The sequence below is a fragment of the Labrus bergylta genome, chromosome 23, assembly GCF_963930695.1.
Source record: "Labrus bergylta chromosome 23, fLabBer1.1, whole genome shotgun sequence".
Classification (NCBI taxonomy): Eukaryota; Metazoa; Chordata; class Actinopteri; order Labriformes; family Labridae; genus Labrus; species Labrus bergylta.
In genome coordinates, this window is record NC_089217.1 from 14,232,626 (window position 1) to 14,256,146 (window position 23,521).

General features: G+C 43.5%; 2 protein-coding genes and 1 pseudogene across 5 annotated transcripts; 2 read left to right on the forward strand and 1 right to left on the reverse strand.

The window, feature by feature from the left end:
* Positions 1-103: 103 nt before the first annotated feature.
* Positions 104-14,857, reverse strand: LOC109984569 (thioredoxin reductase 1, cytoplasmic). Of its 2 annotated transcripts, XM_065951496.1 has the most exons (15): positions 14,607-14,857; positions 13,085-13,238; positions 9,929-10,001; positions 9,049-9,165; positions 8,714-8,874; positions 7,470-7,585; positions 7,163-7,388; positions 7,034-7,073; positions 5,910-5,995; positions 5,422-5,498; positions 5,163-5,319; positions 4,593-4,700; positions 4,386-4,481; positions 2,845-2,979; positions 104-1,586 (listed from the first exon to the last, which is right to left on the reverse strand). In XM_065951496.1, the coding sequence occupies exons 2-15, from the start codon at positions 13,172-13,174 to the stop codon at positions 1,521-1,523; spliced, it is 1,548 nt and encodes a 515-aa protein (XP_065807568.1). In that variant the 5' UTR covers positions 13,175-13,238; positions 14,607-14,857; the 3' UTR covers positions 104-1,520. The 2 variants fall into 2 exon arrangements, with proteins under 2 accessions (XP_065807568.1, XP_029133360.2); XM_029277527.2 differs by lacking the exon at positions 14,607-14,857 and having other exon boundaries at positions 8,714-8,856; positions 13,085-13,278.
* On the forward strand, positions 10,556-12,701 carry LOC136177677 (piggyBac transposable element-derived protein 3-like; annotated as a pseudogene).
* A 145-nt stretch (positions 14,858-15,002) lies between the features above and the next one.
* Positions 15,003-20,512, forward strand: nfyba (nuclear transcription factor Y, beta a). Of its 3 annotated transcripts, none has more exons than XM_020634786.3 (7): positions 15,003-15,135; positions 17,328-17,421; positions 17,512-17,642; positions 18,499-18,696; positions 18,803-18,881; positions 18,979-19,058; positions 19,963-20,512. In XM_020634786.3, the coding sequence occupies exons 2-7, from the start codon at positions 17,328-17,330 to the stop codon at positions 19,993-19,995; spliced, it is 615 nt and encodes a 204-aa protein (XP_020490442.1). In that variant the 5' UTR covers positions 15,003-15,135; the 3' UTR covers positions 19,996-20,512. The 3 variants fall into 3 exon arrangements, with proteins under 3 accessions (XP_020490442.1, XP_029133361.1, XP_065807571.1); XM_029277528.2 differs by lacking the exon at positions 15,003-15,135 and adding an exon at positions 15,210-15,436; XM_065951499.1 differs by lacking the exon at positions 15,003-15,135 and adding an exon at positions 16,838-17,162.
* The last annotated feature ends 3,009 nt before the right edge of the window (positions 20,513-23,521 follow it).

Sequence of the window (23,521 nt, forward strand, 5' to 3'; positions counted from 1 at the left end):
TGGATTCATGTTGGGTCTCTAAAAGGTGATAAAACACAGAGATGAATTGCAGTTGTAGGCATTATAGTCGTAGAAGAAAAAAGATACGCTTTTTCAACCAACACATCTTTGTATCATTTTATTCTTGTCTCTCCAGTACAGTTAAGTGTATCTACCTCCTCCACATACAGCTGCAGTGCCATCTAGTGGTAGCCGCTGGTACTGCACAGAGGTCAGCAGAGACTCCTGAACTCCGTCCAAGCTCAGCAGGCAGTGATAGATAGAGCTCTCCTGCGGCATCTTAACCTTGCCGCGAAACTCGCACAAAGTCACCGAAGCTTCTCCGCTTTGATCGAATTATGCTCTAATGGCATTTTCAGGCACATGCCAGAAGAGACACAGTCCTGTGCACTTGTTCTAATTAAGAGATCTGTCTTCCTTGCACAAGCGGCTCTGTCAGGGAGAGAACCAGAAGGTGGTCTGGAGGGTAGATCTTGAGAAAAATTTGCATCTGGTAGCTGCAGTGTTCGTCGGGAAGCGACACACAAAGCATGACAGTGGGGACATTAACATGGAACGGATGGGAGCGCGTTGCAGATACACCCGGAGAATGAGAATGACGCCCTTTGCGCGCGTGGGGGGGGCACACCCATGTTGCTCGCTCACAGACCAACATTTTCTGATTTGAATGCAGAGTGCAGGGCAGAGGTTGGCGCGGGAAACTCGGGAAGGGTCAGCGGCATGCCTTTTTAAAATATCTGCACTCCTGTCCCTGCACTCATTTGTATGAGACACTTCACTTAATGACTCGGCATGAATATTCAACAGTTGTTTGAAGAACGCTGCTTTGCTTGGCGGCTCTGAATCAGAGAGAGAGAATATAAAAGAGAGAACGCAAACAAGGGAGAGCGTCAGGAACTCTGGCCTAATGTCGCAGTAGACGCACCAAATGCATCATTAAAGCCGAGGATTCACAGATAAACACTATTAATTTGGGTAATTCCATAATCCCCCTGTCTAGTTCATTACATGAAATTAAGGCTGTAAAACCCCCGAGGCTCAACCGGAGCAATAAAAACACAGCGTATAAGTCTGAGCTTCGGCTGCATGTAAATGCATCAAACCCCAGAGTCTTATCGTTCTCCTGCAGCCTTTAAAAAAAGTCAGCTAAAGCTTACAGGGGCTTTCAGGGCCAGAACCTCAGGGAGCGTCTTCACTGCTTTATAGTTAAGAGCCATTAAAATGCATTAAAAGTACTGTATATGTCAAAGTAATCCTCGAAGAAAACCATTCATACAAAATGCACACAAACCTAAAAAATGTGCACGCACACACACACACACACACACACACACACACACACACACACACACGAAGAGGAAGCGTGTGGGCAGCAGAGCATCGGTCCTCGCCCGCCTGTCACTGAGGCTTCAGGTGAGGATGTCATCAGAGGGTCAGGTGACCATCCTGCTGCCGTCGCTCTGCAGGGTGATTGCAGATCGCCCCTGCTGTCTGATTGACAGCAGGGGGAGGGGCTAACCTCAGCAGTTGCCCCTCACCATCAAGGCCTCAGACATCCGCTGGGTTTGGGTCAGAGAGGTGAGCACCTGAGCAGAGAGGAGAAGGACAGAAGGTTTATGAGTACACGGAAACAGTTTAGGAGACTGTACTGTCCTGCTGAAGTTGAGAAGGTTAGAAAAATCACTTTGCCCTCGAGTACTTTAAAACAGATTCTTAGTTTCAGCAAGAAGAAAACGTCGAACCAAAAGCCAAGACTTTTAACCTTTTAAACTAAGTTCTGAAGGTTGGGGCACTTCATTGTGATTCCTAACTAGCTGCCTGTCATTCCAAAAAGGGGAAAGAGGAAGAGGAAGAGGACGGCGAATAATGTGGATATACTGTATGAACCGTCGTTATGACACGAGAAAACCATTTTTAACACCGTCTGTCGCTCACCACTCGTAATCTGAGGAACTTCTACTCGAGAACAATGTCTGATAAAAAGTCGCCTCCTGACTGCAGTCGTTTACTTGCTTTGGTCACTTCTGTTTTTCCTTCTCGATTCAATTAGCTGAACAATCAGAGTGACGGAGCTGGACACACTGCAAAAAACCAGAGCGACCGTCTCTCACCGATGGTCCAACTAGGACCGACGGTGGACGATCTCCTTGGCGTGACAGGGCCTTAAGAGCGGTCCTGCAGTCAGCACATGGTTGTATTTTGTAAAGAAAAACAATCAGCAACCGTGGTGCAAAACCACGTTTGTCCCAGCCTGCAGCAACGTTCAAAACGCGACGCTGAAAAAAATGACTGCTAGTTTGAAATCTGAACAGACGGTCTCATAATTACAGGATCCTTTCCCTGCAGGGCAATCAATCCATTGAATCAATCAACCCAACAGGGATCTTTGACCAGCCATTAACCAATATCTCCAACGCCCCCACTCTTATCGCCGGGACCAGTGACCTCTACTTAACACCCCATTGAATGCTCGATTAATTAAGTTTGAAAATGTCAAGCATTAACCCGCTCGTGTTCTGAGAGGTCAGTCTCCACAGGCCGGCAGACTGTGAGCGACAAGGTTTATTAAATATGGTCCATGAATTATTCAGACGGAGGAAACTCATTTGAATGTGCTGCTCTGGCATTGACCCCAGACTGCTGAGCTTTTTCAAGGACTGAACATGACGATCGCTCATAACGGACCTCTCAGCGCAGAGAGACTGAAAACCGACCGTGACAGCAAATCAAGCCAGTGACGACGAGCTGATATTATTAGTGAGGTGGGGGGGGGGGGGAATCAATAGGTGCCAGAAGCAGCCTTAAAAGCCATTAAGTGAAAAGCAATACATTTCAAACACCAACCTGGGCCGACCCGGGGTGGATTCCGACTGTGGCGTCCAGCTGTTCTTTAGTGAGACCGCATTTCATGGCTGCAACGAAGCCTTGGAGGACATCTCCAGCGTTGGGGCCCATGACGTGGAGACCGAGCACTCGCTCCTGTCGAGAAGAAGCAGTGTTAGAATTAGCTCTAAATTCGGAGTATCCATTAGAGGCAAATGGTCGTTCATCACTGAGTCAGGTTGTTGTTTTATTGCCAGGTGTTTCCAAGCACATGGTGAATTAATGTTGGTTCTCTTGAAATAATTTCACAAAGAGTCCTGAGAATGCTTTTGATGTGATTTGGCGCTACATCATTTGATTGATTGTTGTAGTGATTGACTTCCAGCAGGCGTCGGGGCGGTTTGCAGCCCAGTGTGAAGCCGCTGGGATGAGGGTCAGAAACCTCAAAGTCCAAGGTCATGGTTCACCCCGGGAAAAAAAAAAAGTATTTCTCCCTCTGGGTGAGGAGGGAATTCTTGCCTCAAGTGAAGGAGTTTAAAGGCAGGGGTTTGGTAATTTCCAAAAAACTAGCATGATTTTAAAAGTGTCAACTCCTCAGTGCTCCATCTACTCTAAAACAAATGAAAACCCACGAAAAAAACAGAAGTGGTACGAAAAAGCTGCCTTGGTGTTAATGAGAGCTGCCGTGTATCTCAATCATGACCACTAACTGCACGCGGGGAATGAAGTTGCACGTAAAACGTCTGAGGGATCACATTCGAGGTAATTCACACACAGATCATTAGCGCTGATGAGCAGAGAACATTGATTAACACGGTTATCAGCAGCTCGGCGGAGGCGCGCTCTGGAAATGCCGTCATCTCCAGAGGTGCCAGGACGATTGCGCAATGAGCTAAAAATATTTTAAAAAAGAGGGAGGAGGAATAAACGTCTTGATGTGTGACATTATGACTAAACACCTCCAGGGAGTAAACATGAGTATGTCTAAGTTTCAGCTGAGGCTTTACGCTTCATGTCTGTGTTGGCCTTCAGATCATCTGTTGCTACAGTCGCTCTTCTTGTCTGCAGAGATATAATGAGACCTAATCATTGATCATGCAGCAATGTGCAATACACACTAACCAGTAAATCCACAAAAAAAAAAAAAAAAACAGTTTTTCATTGATCCTCACACTGTGAAGGTGAAGGTAAAATATGCATCATATCTGCATTTAAAGGAGATCTATTATCCTCAATTTCACCATTAATGACGTCAGTCTGGGACAGTATTGAGCAGCGCTGTGAGATGTGTCGCTCAAAAACCTCCTTATTTGTCTTGGTGACCTGAGGTTTTAAATTTGAGTGACTTTCACAATCCGCCATGTTTCAAACACATCCCTTAGAGAACAATAGATGTACAAAAAGGCTGTGTGAAGCATCACCATTACTAGTTAAACTCCCATCTTTCTGTTTCCTGAGCGCTGACCACACGAGACACTGATTGAGACAATCAGATCACCTGTCACATCATGCAGTCATTTCATCCATTCTCCATTTTAAAGACGTTAATAACAAACACCTGCCTGGTCAGGGATGTGGCAGATGACTTTCACGTAGCAGGAGTTTTTATTCCTGGCAGGAAGCTCCCACTCCAGAGGCCAGTAGTAGCTGTGATACACCTGCACACAGGAGAGACATTTCCATTTTTGGATGATTCTACAGGCAGTAAAGTCCTGTTTAAATTATAGACACGCTCATGAAGGTGATGGTATGTGTGGTGTGAAGTTCACCTCGACGCTGTCTTCTCCAAATGTCAGATTGGTTCTCTCCTCTGAGAGACCACAGGCAGCGTACTCCAGAGGAGTGAGCACAACAGTGGGCACGTTGGTGTAATCACACTGTGAAAGATAAATCATACAAACCTTAAATAAACACCAACATTCATTTCCAGACTTAATAGTTTTTAGTATTTTCAAACCCAGGCCCTATTCGTACATAGATTGGACTCTAAAGCCGTTTTCACGCCTACACTCCTGAAAATAAACGCGAAAAAAGAGATGCAGACGAAGCGGAGTTGTCTTCAAGTGTGAAAGCCCTATAAATGACTCCAATGTACAAAAAGTTTTGGAAGCAATATCACCCTTTTTTTGTTGTCTTAAGTTTGATTCGATATGTTTTTGCATCGTTCTGTTTTGTACATACATTGTGTTGTATCCAAACTAACAATATGAAACATAAAAGTCGCAAAATAACACAAACTAGCTGTTCCGCAGCAGTGGAAGACCAGCAACTCCTTTCTGCTTTAAGGTAAAACTCATGTAGAATAGAAAAGGGAGCGTAACTATTTATAAAGTGTCTACCAAGATGCTGTCTCCTCTGTAGAGTCGACGGGCCAGCAGCGTCCCAGCGTGCACTGAGAGGCCCGTCGTGGAGGGGCGCCCATGCTGCACCGAGCCGATGGCATAAATATGATCGACACCGGTCTGATCCCTCTCGTTCACCAGGACTTTGCCACTGCTGCGCGCACACACACACACACACACACACACACAAAATCTTAATCAAAACCTGCTGAGGGAAAACCAAAAGACAAAATAAAAGTGGACACATGAAACTCACTCCTGTCTGCTCTGAACCCCGACACACTCCAGGCCGATGTCACTGGTGCAGGCCCTCTTTCCAACAGCGAGCAGCACCTGCAGACACAAAGACGGTTAAACATGCACTGATAGGATCCCTACAGAGACAAATCTAATCTGTGGAAGGAGATGTCAGTTTTCAAAAACAGCTAGATCACCCTGCAGGAAGTAGGACTGGCTGGTCTCCCACTGCCTCAATATCTTTTTTTTTTGCGTTATCTTGTGTTAGACAAATGTTGTTTTGGATTTATCCATATAAAACTGAGTCCCAAAATGACACAAATGACCAAAAACAGTAGACCAGCAACTCCTACATGCAAGTTAGAATGATTGTTTCTGTCAGGGGAGTCTGGTGGCTTTTCAGAGAACCGTGTCACAGCTTTTTAAAGATTTTAACAAAGCTCTCTATCGAGGCGGCTCTCATTGATACCACGGCAGGAAGAGACAATCAAAACACAGAGGACGTACTGTATCAAAGTCTTCTTGTTCACTTTGACCTTCCTTAGTGATGAAGGTCACTCGAAGTGCCTTCCTGGAAACCGGCTGCAGAGTTTCTGCAGAAAGAAAAAAGATCATTTGATGAGCTCTCAAAACAGGAGATAGTAAAGTTGTTTGGGACTATTTTTATTGGTGGATTAATAACAATGGAGTTCTGTCACAAAGGAATAAGATATATCAGGCTATTGAAACACACACAATACTTCCTTTTCATGGGATTTACAGACAGAATAATACTCTCGTCGTTATCGCTTAAGAGGCTTTTAACTTTTTGAAAACATGACCATAAAGTTTTTTGTTTATTGAATTAGCATAAAGAGTAAAAACCCCAAAAGAAAAGATGTAGAGTTTGAGCAGGTGAGGTAAGACAGCGCTCATATCAACAACAGAAACTCTGTCTTTTTTCATTTAACCTTAGGGCGCACTCCTTAAGGCGATCCTACACTCCCTCGGCCCTGGCACGTGTGAAAGAGCAAGCGGGTACACAATGTGTGTTGAAGAAATTACTAAGACTTGACTCCATACAATAAGACTCAGTTGACTCAGATGGCTTACGTTGCTGAAAGTTTATACATCAGATGAATACTCATGAGGAGACATGATTCAACGTCACACTTCTGTACTCGTGTCTTGCTCAATCACATTTGCAGAACTTTTCGAAAGGCATCGAATATATCCAAAAAGACATGATCATTATCAGGGTCGTGTCACATTGACCCACCTAGACTAATCTGTGACGTCTATAACACTGGAGCAGACAACAAGTCTACCAAACATCCTTGCAGATATGAGGAAAGACAGTTGACACTCTCTAAGCTGTACTTGGTGACCGTGCTCAGGCCCGGTTAGTCCTGGAGCGGTGTGAGCGCAGGAGCAGCGGGGGGAATGGGGAGTGGGGGGGGCAATCGTGATTCAGCTCGGTACAGGACAACTTTGCCTAGCGTGAGTGTGCCACAATAGCATGGATAGTGTTCTCCCTTAAATAATGAGATGTTAAAGAAGAAGAACACAGCTGGCTGTATGAGTGATGACAAGAATGAATGAATCATCTTAAAGGTGATAGCTGATGTCTTTCAACAGATGCATTGACATACCTGAAGTGAAGTCATCACTGCTACCTTCAGTCTGCTCCACCTAACACCAACACAGACCCGTGTTAGTAAAAAAAAAAAAAAAAAAAGATGAAGAAGTTGTTGTCATGATGTCTACATCTCCCTCAGTACCTTGTCCAGCGAGCAGTGATACAGGAAGTCCACTCCACTAACGAGCATGTGGTTTTCTATCTTCTGAGCCATTTTCCGATCGAACCCCGGCAGCACGTCGGGCTGCAGCATGACGCTGACCTGCACGCCGAGGCCGAACAGGAAGCCGGCACACTCCAACCCCTCTGCTGAACCGCCCACCACCAGGGTCCGACCTGGAGGGCGAGGCAGGGAGAGCAGGTCCTCACTGGGAGGTGAGAGGAGAAAGTGATTATCGTTCAGACTCCTGCTATTAAAAAAGGAGGCACCGCTGGAATCAGACTCTGACCTGGTGATGCAGAACTCTGCGCCTCCAGGTACGCCCAGGTACTGAGGTCTGTCTCCTGTAGCGACCACCAGAGTCTCAGCTGTCACGCGCCTCTTCCTCCCGCTCACTTCTGTAGCCTGATCGGACAAAACAAAGAAAGTACAGCTTACAAACCTCTCGTCCTTTGGTCCACATCGGTAGTGAACAACAGACATCACAGTTGAAACATGGAGAAACAGCAAGAACTCAAATCTTGTTCATCATCCAACAACAACAATTATCTTGTGTTTTCCTTTTTAAACAGAATTTCGGAGCAATTAAGTCAATAACACTTCTAATGTGAATACAAATAGAGGGAAGGCTCAAATCCCAGCTGTCATTGGGCGAGAGCCAGGGTGCAACTTTGACTAGTCGCCAATAAATCACAGGGCGGACGTATAGAGACAGACGGACATTGACGCTCACATGCACACCTAAGAGCAATTCTAGAGTCACAAATTAACCTAACGAGCGTGTCTTTGGACTGTGGGAGGAAGCTGAGGTACCCAGAGGGAACCCATGTATGCACAGGTAGAACATGCAAACTTCACAGAGACAGTGCCCTATACAACGAGGGGGATGATTTTGAACCAAGAACCATCTCGCTGTGAGGCAACATCTCTAACCCTTGCACCGACATGCAGCCCTTAATGCTATTTTTGGAATTCTTATGAGGAGTCCTCCTGTCCTAGAGGCTCTGATTTTTTTATTTACACTAACTGGTTTGGTCCAGTTGAGGTGCTTTGTTGCATGTTTGCACGTTGCTCCTTCCATCCCACTTACTCAATTACTGTTCATTTCCTACAGTCTACTATCATATATATGCTTACATGTGTGAAATATGACTGACAATAATAAAAGGTCAATTCTTTGTCGAAGCCGATATTAAATAGTCCGAATTTTCTTCAACAAATCCATTACAGAAATGGATTCTTAGTTTAAAATGCATGACAAAGATCTTTGATGGCCTGTCCAATCAGAGTGTCATATCCTTTAATAGCTTGCAATAGCTGTGCCAGATGTGTCAGAATGGGCCACAGATTCAGGTTTTTTTTTTAATGGTGAAATTCAGTCTTTTTAAAAACAGGGCTCAGGGGACGCTGGTGGTCTAGTGGGAAGTGTGTAAGTGATGGTGTCACAGGTGGTCATGTTTTAGGCTAATGATAAATGAGCCTGTTAGTCGTGCTGAGTGGAAAATAGAGCCCTGTAGGTTTTTTTTTTTTTACCTCCACTGTGTGAGGAGCTACGATCTCTCCACGAGCATTCAGGTAAAAGACTCCACATCTCTTCAGCTCCCTCCTCAGCTCCTCACTGCTCCTCCTCCTCTGCTCCTCCACCGCCTCCACCAGCTGCGTCCAGCTGTGAGACACTGAAGGACGCAGAGAGCCTACTTTTGATTTTATATGTAATTTACACATAAATATATTTCAGATATTTCTACAGCTGCAATGAATCAAGCTGTCCCTCTTGACTCTTGGTACCTCTTTATTTGGATTTGATTTGAAGATTTAAATCATTAATGAGGGGTTTTATAATTCATGTAACGACTTCATTTAATTACCGTGGTCTTTCAACTTCCAGCCATAATTCTCAGAGTCTTGAAGGGCTTTTCCCAGGAGAGACGAATGTTGTAGAAACTTCCTGACGCTGTCGACATTGAGAGTGGAACCTCCGAGGACTGAAGGATGGAAAAAGGAGACAGAAAATGTAAAAAAGAGGTAAGAAGGAGAAAAGTCGTTATAGAATATAATTGGAAGGCAAAGAAAAATAAATGTTAGGCAAGATAATGTTAGGTCAATTAAGGAGAGGAGAGGAAGAAGAAGAGGAAAGGAAAGAAAGTTCTTCAAAGGAGAAGAAAAGGAAAGGAATAAAAAAGGGTAATGGTACAGAAAGCAAAGAAAATGAGGAGGGGTTTAGTAAGAAAATGAACAAAAGAAGGGGAATGTAAAGGTAAGGAAAAGAATTTAAGAAAAGGAAAGGTAAGATGTGGGAACAAAAGGGAAGAAGAGGAGAGGAGAGGAGTGGAGAGGAGTGGAGACAAAAGAATGACAGAAAGAAAGAAAAGGAAAGGAAGGGTACAGTGAAGTAAGACGAGGAAAAGAAACAATCGGAAAGGTAAGGAATGAAAAGGGGGGAGGGAAGGATTAGGTTAGGGGAGGCGGGTCAAGAAAAGGTCAAGAAGAGGAAGCAAAGGAGAGGAGAAAATTGTTCCTAACAGACTTAAGAATGAAGATGTCGAAAGTGAATTGCACAAATGACAGGAAAGGCTAAATAAGAAGCTGGAAGATAAGAGAATCCAGGATTTAAATTCAATTTATTCTTCACATTTAAAGCAGGAACACAGAGTTTAAAGGCTGACACGTCTGTACTGCTGCAGAAGAAGAGATGATTTATAAAAATTGCCCCGTCGACTCTTCAAACTCTGAGTATTAAACTCTCACCTCTCTTGGCGCCTCTCAGAGAGGGAGCGCCGAGGTCAAGGATCAGCACCTTCCTCCTCAAGCCTGCAGCTTCCTGACAAAAAAAAAAAAAAAACAGAATAAATGAGAGCCACCGAGTCAGCCAGCAAGCGAGGAAGAGAGAGTAATTAAATATTGAAACGGGTTTAGCATTTGTCCTCCTCAACAATCGCAGCTCCTGCCCCCCCTTCAGCTCACGTCCCCTTTCGACTGTAGAGCTGCTCACAGATCAGCCTATCAGCATTCAGCTCATTAATATGGTAATGACCTGAGCCGTGATCTGTTCAAGTGTGCGTTCATTCACCAGATTAGCAACGGGTAAAGAAACAGCAGTCACAGCTGGATGCTGTAGGCGCCATTATGCCATTATGTGATGTTACCTCTGTTGATTATTTGTTATGTTTTGCTCCTTATGTATCATATTTGAGCAAAAAGTTTATGTTTAACCTCCTACGACCTGGCGTCCACATATGTGGACATCACATTTTGGGTTGCCTAGACCACAATATTAAATTTTGCTCTACAAGGGCCTGGGGTCCACATACGAGGACTTTATACTGCCACTTAGTGGTGTCAGAAGAGTATAACACATTATACATCAGATTCAAGATGGCCGACAACACACCCAGAAGTTCAGATGGCAACTCCCGATCCAAACTTCGACCAGGTAAAAAATTCAATCAAATTTTATGGCTGATTCTTGTTCAGATATGTATAAAAGTGTTCAATGTTTGTTATGGAATGAAAATTTTACAAAAGTTAGTAACTGTAACGATTTACCATGCCGCTAAACATGATGTCCACGTATGTGGACAGAGGGACTTAGTTTTGTTAGTTTTGTTGAAAATGTTTATATGTGATCATAAATGCTAGCAACAAAACATGAGAATGAAATAGTATTTTGGGATGATTTTGGTAGAAAACAATAGTTTACTACAGTACAAGCAGATGTAGCATGTTTTATAAATAAATTACAAAGATTTTTATTTGATTTTTCTCATGAAATTTTTTTCCAGAGCGTTATTCTCTGTCAAGAGTAATGGAGTTATTGGGGTTAATTGGTGGAGACAACTCAGAGGTGGAAGATTTGTCAGACATCGATGATCCCATAGGGGATGTTGAATATCAACCCCCACGACAGGAGCCAAGCACCAGTGAGGAGGACAGTAGTGGATGTGAGGACCCCATTCCGGAAGGAAATTTAAATTCTGGAAGGTGAGGCCTTTTCTGAATCGCATTCTGAAAGGCTGCAAATCTCAGGCTCGACCAGAATGCGTTTCCATTGATGAGCAGATGATTCCTTTCACAGGAGCTTGTCCGTGTCGACAATATCTGCCAATGAAACCAAACCCAGTTGGCATGAAAAACTTTGTTTGCGCAACAGCAGATGGTATTGTGCTGGACTTTGACATTTATCAAGGTAGAGATGCACTCCTTGAGCAGGTTGAAGAACCAGGGGATCTGGGTTTGGGAGGCTTGGTGATAGATCGCCTGTCTCAAACTCTGCAGCCTAATACAAATGTTTACTGTGACCGGTTCTTCACATCCATCCAATGTGTGGAACGCATGATGAAGAAGCAGATGTATGTAACTGGTACAGTTATGAAGAATCGGGTCGCTGCAGCAGTGCAGAAGCTACCAACTGACAAAACAATGAAAAAAAACGGAAGAGGTACCTCAGCACAAGTTACCACTGAGGATGGAAAGATTTGCGTGGTGAAGTGGTATGACAATAAACCGGTATTGATGATGTCTGCTGTTCATGCTAGAGAGCCAGAAGACACCTGCCAGAGATGGGACAAAAAACTGAAACGATATGTGACCATCTTGCGACCAAGTATTATCCGTGAATACAACTCCAAGATGGGTGGAGTTGACCTTGTCGATAGAATGATGAGTTGAGTGGCCGTACAAAGAAATGGACACTGCGGATGCTAATGCACTTTACGGATCTGGCTTTAGCCAACAGCTGGCTACTGTACCGCAAAGAAGCTCACTGTATGTGGCACACCAAAGAAGAACATCATGCAGTTCCTTGAATTTCGTATGGAATTGGCCATGACCTTCTTGGCTCAGCGTGACAATGACAACTCTGACTTTTCAGAGCGGGAAGATGACCCAGACGTTTTGGTCCAAGGGAAAAGGCGTCCAGTGAAGGCAGTGCCCCATGTCTCAGTCCGCAGGAGGGCTAATGCACATCTGCCAGAGGCGGTAAATGTGAAGAATGCAGCGCGCTGCAGAGCAAAAGGCTGCTCAGGGAAAACTCGAGTGCATTGTGTTACATGCAAGGTGTTCCTCTGCTTACAGGCAGATCGCAACTGTTACATAGCCTTTCACACATAGGTGCAAACATGTTCCCACGGGGAAAAAAAAGTTTGAAGTAGCAGTTTTGGAGTGTAAGTGAAATGTTTCATGTTTCATGCCATGTTGAGATATTGAAATGAACAGTTTAGAACAGTTTCAATGCAAAATGTTTAGAATGTTACTTTGTTACAGACATACGTCTTCCTGCAACTGTTAGCAGCACTTCAAATGAGCCATATTGCTCAGAGGGGCACAATTGTTGTTTCTCATTTTGTTTTTGCACTCAGGAAAAATGCTGCTGTGTTCAGGCACCAAATAAAGAGTTGTGCATATCATTACTCAATTCTGACTTTATTGTGTTCTATCGAAATTTAAAACGAATGTCCTCATATGTGGACATCATTTTTCTCAGAAACTACATCATGTAAAAAGATAATTCTTTGTTTTTACACTCATCAGGTCCCAATCAGCCCAATTAGCAAAGAGAAATTAAAAATGCAGGCCATGCAAGAGTTCGGGTCTTAGGAGGTTAATATGTGAATTAATACAAAGTATCTTAACATTAGCTAAACGTATTTTCCCCCCCATGTGGTGACGATTATTACGTAAAGTCGGGCCCCTAATTCTTTGCCTCTCGAGTTTGGTTGAGCAGGCCCTCATGTAAATTTTACAACTTGGAAAGTCGTTTTTCCGATGTGTCCGACGCCACATGAATGCACCATGCGACCAAACAAAGGAAGCAAAGAAAGCTTAAATAGCAGCACAATCAGAAGTCAAATCCACGGCCTGCAAATACTCTGAGTGACCGCGCTGTGCGGTGAGAACTGAGCTGACCTTCGCCACAGCCAGGCCTCCTGACCCGCCGCCAATGACCAGCAGGTCGTAGTCATAAGGCCCCAGTGAGGGCCCCGCTGGTGGCTCCATGTTTCACTGCTGCAGGTCCAGACACAGAGTGAAGTTTCCTCTGCCGTTATCCTGAAGCACAGACCTGAAAGGGAAAGACATAAACACCCTGAGTGAGGACGGACTTTGGCCCTGAGCGCCTGACTGCAGGCTTGATATCACCAAATGACGTCAACTGAGGCAGAGTTTATCGACTGAATGAATGTTTTACCATTTTTTGACCTCACAACTGCATTGAAAGTCTTGAAAAAGAATGTGCAAGTTAAAAAAAAAAGATTATAATAGGTTTTATTTGTGTGCTAGTCGGAATGGGATGTGTTCAGACTTTAGGACACAGATTGTAAAAATTTAAAATATATAATCACAGATGAAACATCTCCAAGTGCTTTAAGTGCATGTGAAAAACAAGTGCTGTATTGACAACAAATTCAAGATTATCTAGAAAATGAAAAATCGACATGACATGAAATAGGCCGACTGAGATTTTACAGAAATGTTCCATCATGATTTACGTTTAATAAATACTGTATATCAGTTACTAGCAGGTAGATTCATAAAGGTTAAATAGAAACATGTATACAAGCAACAAAAGTAGTGTAAAAGAGTTTTTAATACATATGTGTTTATGATAACTGACATGATACAACAGTGAGTTCCGACCAAGCAATCTGATTGGACAAGAGCCAGTCCATGAGTGACATCACTGGGAATTTTCAGGAGATCGTGATACTTTTTATTACCATTTGAAGCTGACAGAGTTTTTCTTTGCTCGTCAATCTTATTCCTCAGAATCACACAAAGGACTGCGGTGGTTTCATGAAATGATTTTATCATACAAGTACAAGTTCATACTCGGCTCCGTGGTAACCATGGACACCAACAGAGGAGCGTGAGTGCAGTAGAATCGAATGTTTGGGTTGCTTAGCAACAGCCTAGTTCCAGATAAATTGCGGTTAAGTTAAAAAATAACCCGTGGTTTATTCTATTTTTTTTTCACATTTTATCACTATTTTCTGCTTGTCTAGCTGTTGTATAAAAGTAATATCCACACTCGAGGTGGAGATGTTGTACTGAATATCAGCACTAAAACCTTCAGACCGAATCACAGCAGTGCTGGTATTCAGTACATAACTCCCTCTCGCGAGACTTGAGGGTGTCCTTCTGTTTGCACGGTAAAAGGCTGACATCTTGTGGTGACACCCGAAACTATCAAGCTGATTTTAAACAGCTGCTGCATTTAGGGAACACGCGTACAATATGAAGAAAAGACAGTAAACATTATCAAGTATTTCAAACCTACAAATTGGACACAGTTGTTAATGGGCGTTCACATGTGCTGACAGGAAAGTGTGTTCATGTCTTCTGAATAACACGGCCTACCGTATTTTGGTCATAATCAATACTTAGGTGAAATGTTTGCACCTGCACGAACAATTTTCTAAACACAACTCGCCTCAGTTAGTTAAAACAGCTCCGACTGGACTCGATGCAATACTTCGGGCGATTTCAGGGGTAATTGTTCCCAAAGACACGTGTGGAAAAACAGCATGAGAAGTTTTCTACAAAGCAAACATTTGCAGGAGAATGTAGGCTAGAAGAGATGCGTTCCAGAGCTACGATTAAAATAGGAATACTAAACATTTGTAACGATCGTGTTCAGTGAATCCAACATTTAAATCTTTAGTAAACACATCAAAAGACTTTAAACGACCTCAACAAATAACTACACTTAACTGGCCACACAATCGGTATTGAAAAGCAAACAGTGGCGGAACATTTTTCTTTTTTTTTTTTTGTTGCTGCATTTGGAGGGAAGCTGTGATGTAGGAGCTCGAAATGAGTGCATGAACGCACCGCAGCCCCTACTGGTCGTGTGCGGTACTGCAGCCGTGGCTCCGCGCTGGGACTGGTCCTTTCGCAGCCATTTTCTGTCCAACCAAACAGCCGTCTCAGGAAGGTAACCAACCAGGGCTTCATTGCAGGTTTGTGCCTGGCTCCGGCCAATGATTGCTAACCGATTTCTCGTTAGCTCGAATGGAAATGTCCGTCTCTGTCTGATTTTTTATTTGTTGTCTGAGTGAATGAGGGCTGCTCATCAGGAAGTATCCAGCGGGCGAAACTTTACAAATTATTATTTCACATTTCGGCCCCGGCCACGTCTCTCTCGGCTCCGCACGACAAAGAAACAGGCCAGCGCGGGCTCCGTGGGCGCCACTTACTCTGGATTTACGATGAAAATGTGTTCAAGGGACACTATGTGCCTGAATAGTTCATCTCCAGGAGGTAAAGCCGACTGGACAGCTTCAGTCCATCACCGTGAATTAATCAGTATCAGTAATACACCGAGCGTGCTAGCGCCCTTTGTGGGTTTAACGTTAGCTTACGTTAGCATGTTTAGCTGGTGACCTCACCGCAGGGTAACAGCTGGCTAACTAGCACTGTGTGTGTGTGTGTGACTATAATGTAAACCACACCAACACCAAGACTAGCTCACACCACGGTGACTTAATAAGTGTAATTGTAAATCAGGTGTTTGGCTCGACATGGCCTTCGTTCTCAACCTCTCAAAAGAAACACAATTAAAACACTAGTGGAAACATTTGAATGTGGCTCCATAACGAGAACAGAAAGTCAGTGAGCTCATGGGTAACGAGGTCAGCTGGGGTTGCCAGTTCTTTACATTTACCCCGAAAAACAAAGCAAAACACGTGTGTTAAACTGTAAGCAAATCAAGCTCTTTGTCACATTAAGCTTCACCAGTCATCAGTGTACAAAATACATTGAACTATACTGTTGCTCTTTTAATATTTGTTTATTTTCTACATGTTTTTTTTACAGCTTTTACAAGCCTGAAATGTATTTTGACTTCTCTTTCTGTCCACTTTCTCTGTCTATAAATATATTTCTCACTTCTAGTGTCAGCTTTTATTAATTCTATATGCTTTATTTGAGCTCTGGTAAATACATAAATGCCATGCTACTGTTTTTATCTTTTTTTAATTTCATGCTTTCCATCACAGAGTCTCACTTACTATCCTTGATTAACCAAAATAACAAAATGACCGAGGACTTAGTTTACAATATTCAAGAGTGAAGTGAGGATCACATGAGACATTTATATCCCAAGACACAACACACAACAACATTATATATATATATATATATATATATACACCCACATACAAACAACTCCATACTTTTATGTTTTAAGCTCTTTACAACAAGCTTTTCTCACTTGGACAGATGATCCTGAATACAGCTTTTAAGCAGTTCCCATACGTTTTCTGCAAGTGAATGCAACTTGTCTGGTTATTGTAAATATTCTTGATAGCTACAGCCTTTTTAATGTGTTGTGTTTACATTTCAGAATTCATAATTTTTTTTGTCAGAGTTGACATGCGCGGGGGTCAGCCCTGAAGTTGGAGATGACTTCAGGGCTGACCCCCGTCACTTTAACTCGTCAGCAGCAAGCGAGGCACGGGTAGAAGTTGTGACGTTTGTGTTTGCGCACACGTCTTAAAAACTGTAGGCTACGCTTGTCCTGCTATTTCTTACAGCTACCGATCGCTCTCACTCTACTTCTTCAGTCATGACAACAACGTAACACACACAAACACACACACACACACACACACTCTCTCACTGTTACAGTCCCTCTCCTCACTCGCTCTACCACCCACATCATTTAACCTCGTATAAGAAAAGGATCGCCTGCGGGATTGATAAAGCAAGCCTTGTGTAACAGGGTTATTAGATAACTGTTATGAGACAGAACCAGAAGTGAGGGGTTACACTTGCATTAGAAGAGAAGGCACCATGGACATCTCTCCTTTAAAGATCATCTCTGACATCCATCTTCACAATCCAAACAAACAATGACTAGTCGACTCTCAAAATAGTCGTTAGTTGAAGTCCCAGTGACTATCGGCCAATTTGATCTCGGAGATCCACCGATTATTGTTATAAGTTGTATTCCACCGTGCTTTAAATGATCTGGTCGGCATTTGAAGTTCAGTAAAACAGTTTGTCCCATTCCTCGATGAGTGTTTGAGTGTGTAGGATTTCTAAAGATGTGCTTCCCTTTCCTGTATTTAAAATAATTGGTACGGTGAGGCTCTGCAGGAATACTGCTCAAACTTTGAGGTATTAAGACGTGTGTGTGTGTGTGTTACAGATGGACGGAGACAGCTCAACCACCGACGCCTCCCAGCTGGGCATCACTGGAGAGTACATGGCCTCCAGTCATTACGTCCTGCAGTCTCAAGATGGTGAGGAGCAGCTTCAGTGTTGATCGTCACATACTCGCCATCATCAGAGCTGCTTCAAGCTTAACCTGTGTGTTTGTTTGTGTTCTGCAGATGACGCAGATGAGAGTCTGAACGACCCAGACGATGGAGGCATAAAGGAGAACTTCAGGGAGCAGGACATCTACCTTCCTATCGCCAACGTGGCTCGCATCATGAAGAACGCCGTTCCTCAGACCGGAAAGGTTAGTAAGAGAGATGACCAAAGGAGCGGCATTACTCGAAGGATTAGTTTTGAATATTTAAAGGGTAGTTCTGGCATTTTGTCTGCATATTTATTCTGCGCTGAACGACGTCAGTCACTGACAGTTTGTTTTTGCTGCTGACATCCCCGGGTTGTTCGCTTATTGTCGACAAAATCCCAGAAAGGATCCATTAAAAGAAACGATTGTGTTGAAGAGAAAATATTTGAGTTTTTAAACCAGAAACATTCATCACAGCGCTCCCTTCAAAGCATGCAGAACGCCACCAGCAAAACCGGTAATTCTTCTCCACAGCAGAGGGTATCCGTTGATCCACTGCTTGGTGGTTTGTTGTGTTTTATCTGTGCGTTTGCTGGATTCTAACTTAACATCTAAAACCGCAACAGCACAAACAAACTGGCAGATCAAGGCGGGAGCGGCTGTTTTGAAAAAGTGTGCCTGCAGGGGTTATGTTTCAGCCTTTGCAGCCTGTTGCGTCAGACAGCAGCTGTAGCTGACGCAACGGATATGCAGAACCTTTTCTACCTGATAGTTATTTAGACGACAAGATATGTAAGAAAACAAAGTGCCAAAAGTTTAAAAATACTAAAATAATTCTCTAAATGTAGAATTAGTTCAGTGTGAACGCCTACTAGCTGTTTATATCTTCACATTTGCCTCCGACATGTGACATAAACCAGGAGTAGCTCCGATCCCCTGAAGAATATTCTCTGTACGCCTCCTCATCATCCAGAATTTTAACCCTGTTTGTTGATTTCAGTATCTGTATTTTTTTTTTTTTTTAAATCTTTAAACGTAATTTCTTCCTCTCTGTAATTTCTTCCTTTGTCTCCCTCAGATCGCGAAGGACGCCAAGGAGTGTGTGCAGGAGTGTGTGAGCGAGTTCATCAGCTTCATCACGTCGGAGGCGAGCGAGCGCTGCCACCAGGAGAAGAGGAAGACCATCAACGGGGAGGACATCCTGTTCGCCATGTCCACGCTGGGCTTCGACATGTACGTGGAGCCGCTGAAGCTTTACCTGCAGAAGTTCAGAGAGGTGAGACAAAAGGTCTAATCGACGTTTTGTAAACTCCCATGTTCTTGTTGAGTTAGTTGTGCTCAAATGTGCTGTGTTTTCTTCCTCTGTGGTGTTTTTTTTTCAGGCCATGAAGGGGGAGAAGGGGATCCCCGGGGTGTCAGTGGGAGACGGTCTGGGGGACGAGCTGACAGAAGACAGTTTCAGTAAGTCTGAATGTGTGGGAAACATTGTTTTTTTTATTGACACTCAGGTTCTGATCTTTATGCTCTCGTTCTAAAAACATCTCTGTTCTTTGATCAGCCACTCCTCTGCCCGCTGGGATTATCACCGCAGACGGCCAGCAGCAGAACGTCATGGTGTACACCACGTCATATCAACAGGTAAACGGCACACTGTGATCTGACATGTGTTCCCTCCATGTTAGTTAATCCCTTTAAAAACAGACGACACCTTCTAATCTCTCCTGATCCTTTTTAAGTCGAGCTCAAATACAAACTGCAACAACCAAAGCCTTCAATCTTTCTGAAACTGAAAGACAAGACCTCCATCTTTGTAGTCTTTACCCTGTTCATTTGTTTCTGATGATACACATATTTTAGTTTAGGTTTTAGTTTTTTATCTTAGGATGTAAGATTGTAGGAGCATGAAGCATTTAAAGGTTCTCAGAAATTACATCACAGTAAACATAAATAACACACTACGGTTTGCTGCTCGGGTTATTTAAAGTCGACATATGATGCTGGTCCCCTCTTTAAATCTCTCATATAGTGTTACAGTAATGGATGCCCACACTAAACGTGGGTGAAAGTTTCAGCCCAATGAGGTGAACGTATGTTGGAGCTATCCCAGGAGAAGTCTGCAGAAGGCGCTAAATGGCTTGTTCTAGAAATGACACCATAGCTCGTCGATATGAAAACAAGAATTTCACCCAGACGGCTACAAGCCTCTTACATAGACTCTGTTCTCTCAGCACTGGAGAGCAGCCCTGCCCTGCAGCGTTCTGCCCTCCAGAGAGCTGGCCAATCGGAAGGAAGTAGGGAGGAGTAGGGAGACAGCAACTAAAACTGTTTGAGGCAGAGGCTGAAATGTTTGGTTTTTACTGACGCCAGTATCAGAAAAATAAGAATGATTATAAACTGTAAATCTGCTCTTCAGGTTTCACAGTCGACAACATGATGGTGAACACGAGGAGACTTTAACGGTTAAACCTCCGACACTGTTCTGAGAGAAAAATGTAACCATGATACACTAGATCTCTAAACTATGTGTGCGTCTGTGTTTCAGATTCCCACCGTACAGCAGATCCAGTTCTCATGACGAGGCCTGAACACAGCAGCTCCTCGCCTGGCCCATGCTCTGACTCTCGCCGCAGGGTAACTGTGATCAGACGGAGGGGGAGGAGGGGGGAGACGGGCGTGTGCAGAAACCCTCGTGTACAGAGAATTCACTACCTGTTGAGTAGAACGTGTAGTTTCTAGCTGTGAGGTACCAAATGTTTTGGAGTGAATCCAAAGCAGCTGGGAAATTGAGGCTTTATTTTAAAGGCTAGTCTTATGATTACATTATTTAGCGGTTGGATCCTTTTTCGTGCGTGTGTGTTAATGTGTTTGCTTTTAAGCATTTTCCTCTTTTTGGGACGGGGTGGGGTTCAGGGTGGGCGGGGTTAAGGGGGATGTGTTATTGTAAGCTTATTTTTCGAACGGCTTCTCTGTTTGAACCGAGAGAAGCCATGTTGATATTTCTCATCAGATCATGCAGCTCTTTTTGTAAGTTCTCAACTTGTACCATGTGCTTTAATGTCATGTAAATCCTTTGAATAAAAATTCAAAAGTGATGTTGGAGTTTCTTTTTTTTTTTTAACAATCACACTTTGCATCACTTCATGTTTAGCTTAGCTTAGTTTTTAGCTAGCGATTTCTCTCCCTGCAGGGAGCGACTCCACTGGTTGCTAAGTCGCTGGTTCAGACCAAGCGGCAACCTCCGGTGTTAAAAAAATGAAGCCAGTGCTGAAGCGCAAACTCCTGCAGTTCATCGAGTGTCCACTAGAGGCTGGCTGCAGAAGCACAGGAAGTCACATACACACCCATTCTAAAAAGCCTGTTTTTACAGCAGAGATCAACATGTTTACAACCTGGTTCAAAAAACCAAACAGATCTGATTAGCTCATGTCTCGATCGACACACACTGTACGGGGTGATTTTTTTTTTGATGACTCATCCGTTTTGATTTGATGAAGGATAAGAGTTATTCACAATAAGGCGTGTAGCTGAACTGATTGACAGGTGGGTGCGGTGTAACGGTTTCTAAAGAGGCTTAACGACCATCAATGGGACTCCAGCGCCCCCTGCAGGAACAGATGGGGGACGTCACTCAGGCTTAGTCCGTTAATATTTTAAGTCTATGGTTAAGACGCAGGAAACAAGAAAGCCTTTTTACTCGATTCCCTCCCTAAATACATACAGGTGCAAAAAAAAAGTATTATCGAGGAAAAGTTAATTTTCCCCATGATTTAATCAAAAAGGGAAACTTTCATAAGTTCTAGATTCATTACCCCTACAGTGAAATATTTGAAGCCTTTTGTGTGTGATTTGGGGCGCCTTGTCATCTGGTGTTGGTCCACCGTGTTCGCTCCAGTCCAGAGTTAACTCAGACGTCTTACCAGGAGATGTTAGATCTCTTCATGCTCCCGTCTGCTGACGAGCTTTATGGAGACGCTGATTTCCTTTTCCAGCAGGACACGTGGTATTGTCAAGAGGAAGATTTTAATAATGTTTTTATGTTCTTTTGGCATAAACAGAGACCTCTCCTGAGCTCACAACTGTTCTGTTTATAAAATCTAATTTCCTTCCTTTTTGACACATCCTGGAGCAGGTAGAGTGATGGGAATGTAAATAAAGCCATAAAACTACCCAGGAATAGAATGTGAATAGGGGCTTTTTTTTTTTTTTTTTTATCTGTAAGAATGTGAACTTCATGCACGAGAGGCTGTCATTTATTTATTTTAATGAACGTCTGTGGTCCTTCACATAAACATTAGTGTCACATGGATGGATGCATAAAATACACCAGGAAAAATAAAGTCTCAGAATATTCAGGGAGAGTGTAGGATCTCAAGTTATCTGATGCACAGAAGAAATCAGGCGTTCAGTATTTAAATCATTGGGTTGTTCCACTACCATCATTCACTAAGATTACATCTGGTGTCCTGCCAAAGCCTCTGAAGAGTACGTAACACAGTACGAGTATTAATCTGCTGCTGACTCTTATGTTTGTCTTCCCATCTCCACAAACTGTCTGCCAACTCAAACACCATCAGCCTCACGGATCAGGAGGAGACAGAAAGATCAAAGATGATAAAAGACGACAAATCAAGTAGTCATTCATCAGGCTGACATCACCCGGGCTGGATACTCTCCATACAGATAAGCGCCGTCACTGAGAAACACTGCCCCCTTGTGGCCAAGCATTCATATCACATGCTCTCAGAGGAAAATACACAAAAAACAGACCTTAAAGAAATCTTTGAATAATGACAGGATCCTCTCTGTGTGGAGTCTGCATGTTCTCCCCGTGCATGTGTGGGTTCTCTCCAGGTACTCCGGCTTCCCCCCACAGTCCAAAGACATGCTCGTTAGCTTAACTGGTGACTCTTAATCGTCCAAAGGTGTGAATGTGAGTGTGGCTGGTTATCGGTCTCTATATGTCAGCTCTGTGATTGACTGGCGACCTGTACGGGTTGTTGTAAAGCTTGGATCAGCTCCCCCCACCAGCGACCCTGAACGGGAAAAGCGGTATAGATAATGGATGGAGGATTTTATACATTTCAAATCTGAAGATGATGCCTTCAAACTGCTCGTTTTTTGCCACTAAGAATCAGAATATGTTGATTTTTTTCTGTGCAAATTTTTTGTTTCAGCTTTTCCAGCATGGCGGCCTCCATCAACAGGCTTCCAAAGCCGCCTGCAGTAACAAATAGGTGACATCGCTCATGCTTCGTCCATTAATATTCACAGTCTACGGTCACTCACTTCCCATTAATGCCCATAAAAATGCAATTTTTGACCGCTGTGTAGTGAAATAAACTGAACAGAAACAACGAAGATGGTTGCTAAGCTAAGTTTGGTAATTTAGAGCTGAGGTAACACCTTTGCAGGCAGCCAGCCGCACGTACCTGTTACAAGCCACCGGTCTCCTAATGATGAAAAACTTTAAGCCTTAAAATAACAGATACAGTTGTTATAAAACTCCCAGTACATGTGTCATGAATATAGAACCCAAAAATGTCTTGTACAAGTTGGTAAATGTGTTAGTTTCTGTGGTAAAATTGGAAATTGTAATATGGGGCCTAATGAGGATTGACTCACTTTTGGAGCAAGCCTCAAGTGGCCACTCGAGGAACTGCAGTTTTTGGCACTTGGGTGTTGGCTTCCCTTTTCAGCCCTTGATTTAAATTTTAAGTGTTCAGTATTTCAGCCTGTTAGCATGCTAACCTCAACACTATAGAAACACAGACTGTGTTCTCATGTGTTGTCTGTAAAAAGCCGCTGGCTGTGTCGACTCTTTCTGCTCCAGTTTAAACACATTTTTTGGCTCACAGGAAATAGGGTTTAATCTGTGTACCATCCCTTCCCCGCCATTCTTTGTGGTTATCTTGTTCAATCTCTGACTTTATTGTCCCTCTTGATAAGCTAAATACCTCAACGTACATGTAATGTAAATGTAAAAATGTCATATTTCCTATGAGTGGCCCCACCTCAGGGCTGGAAGTGGTCTCTACCAGGCCTACGCCCACCTGGCTCATTTCCTCCTATAGAACAGAGGGGATCGCCCCTCGCCTTGTTCC

Bases quoted from the DNA above. Each gene is read 5' to 3' on its own strand.
- LOC109984569 (XM_065951496.1), bottom strand. From the start codon at position 13,174: ATGGAGCCACCAGCGGGGCCCTCACTGGGGCCTTATGACTACGACCTG. The intron at 7,586-8,713 runs GTAAAAAAAAAA...TTGTCCGATCAG, and splicing joins TAGCTCCTCACACAGTGGAG to GCTACAGAAGTGAGCGGGAG. The intron at 5,320-5,421 runs GTGAGTTTCATG...GTGTGCGCGCAG, and splicing joins GGGGTTCAGAGCAGACAGGA to CAGTGGCAAAGTCCTGGTGA.
- nfyba (XM_065951499.1), top strand. From the start codon at position 17,142: ATGATCTGGTCGGCATTTGAA. The intron at 18,697-18,802 runs GTGAGACAAAAG...TTTTTTTTTCAG, and splicing joins ACCTGCAGAAGTTCAGAGAG to GCCATGAAGGGGGAGAAGGG. The intron at 18,882-18,978 runs GTAAGTCTGAAT...TTCTTTGATCAG, and splicing joins GCTGACAGAAGACAGTTTCA to CCACTCCTCTGCCCGCTGGG.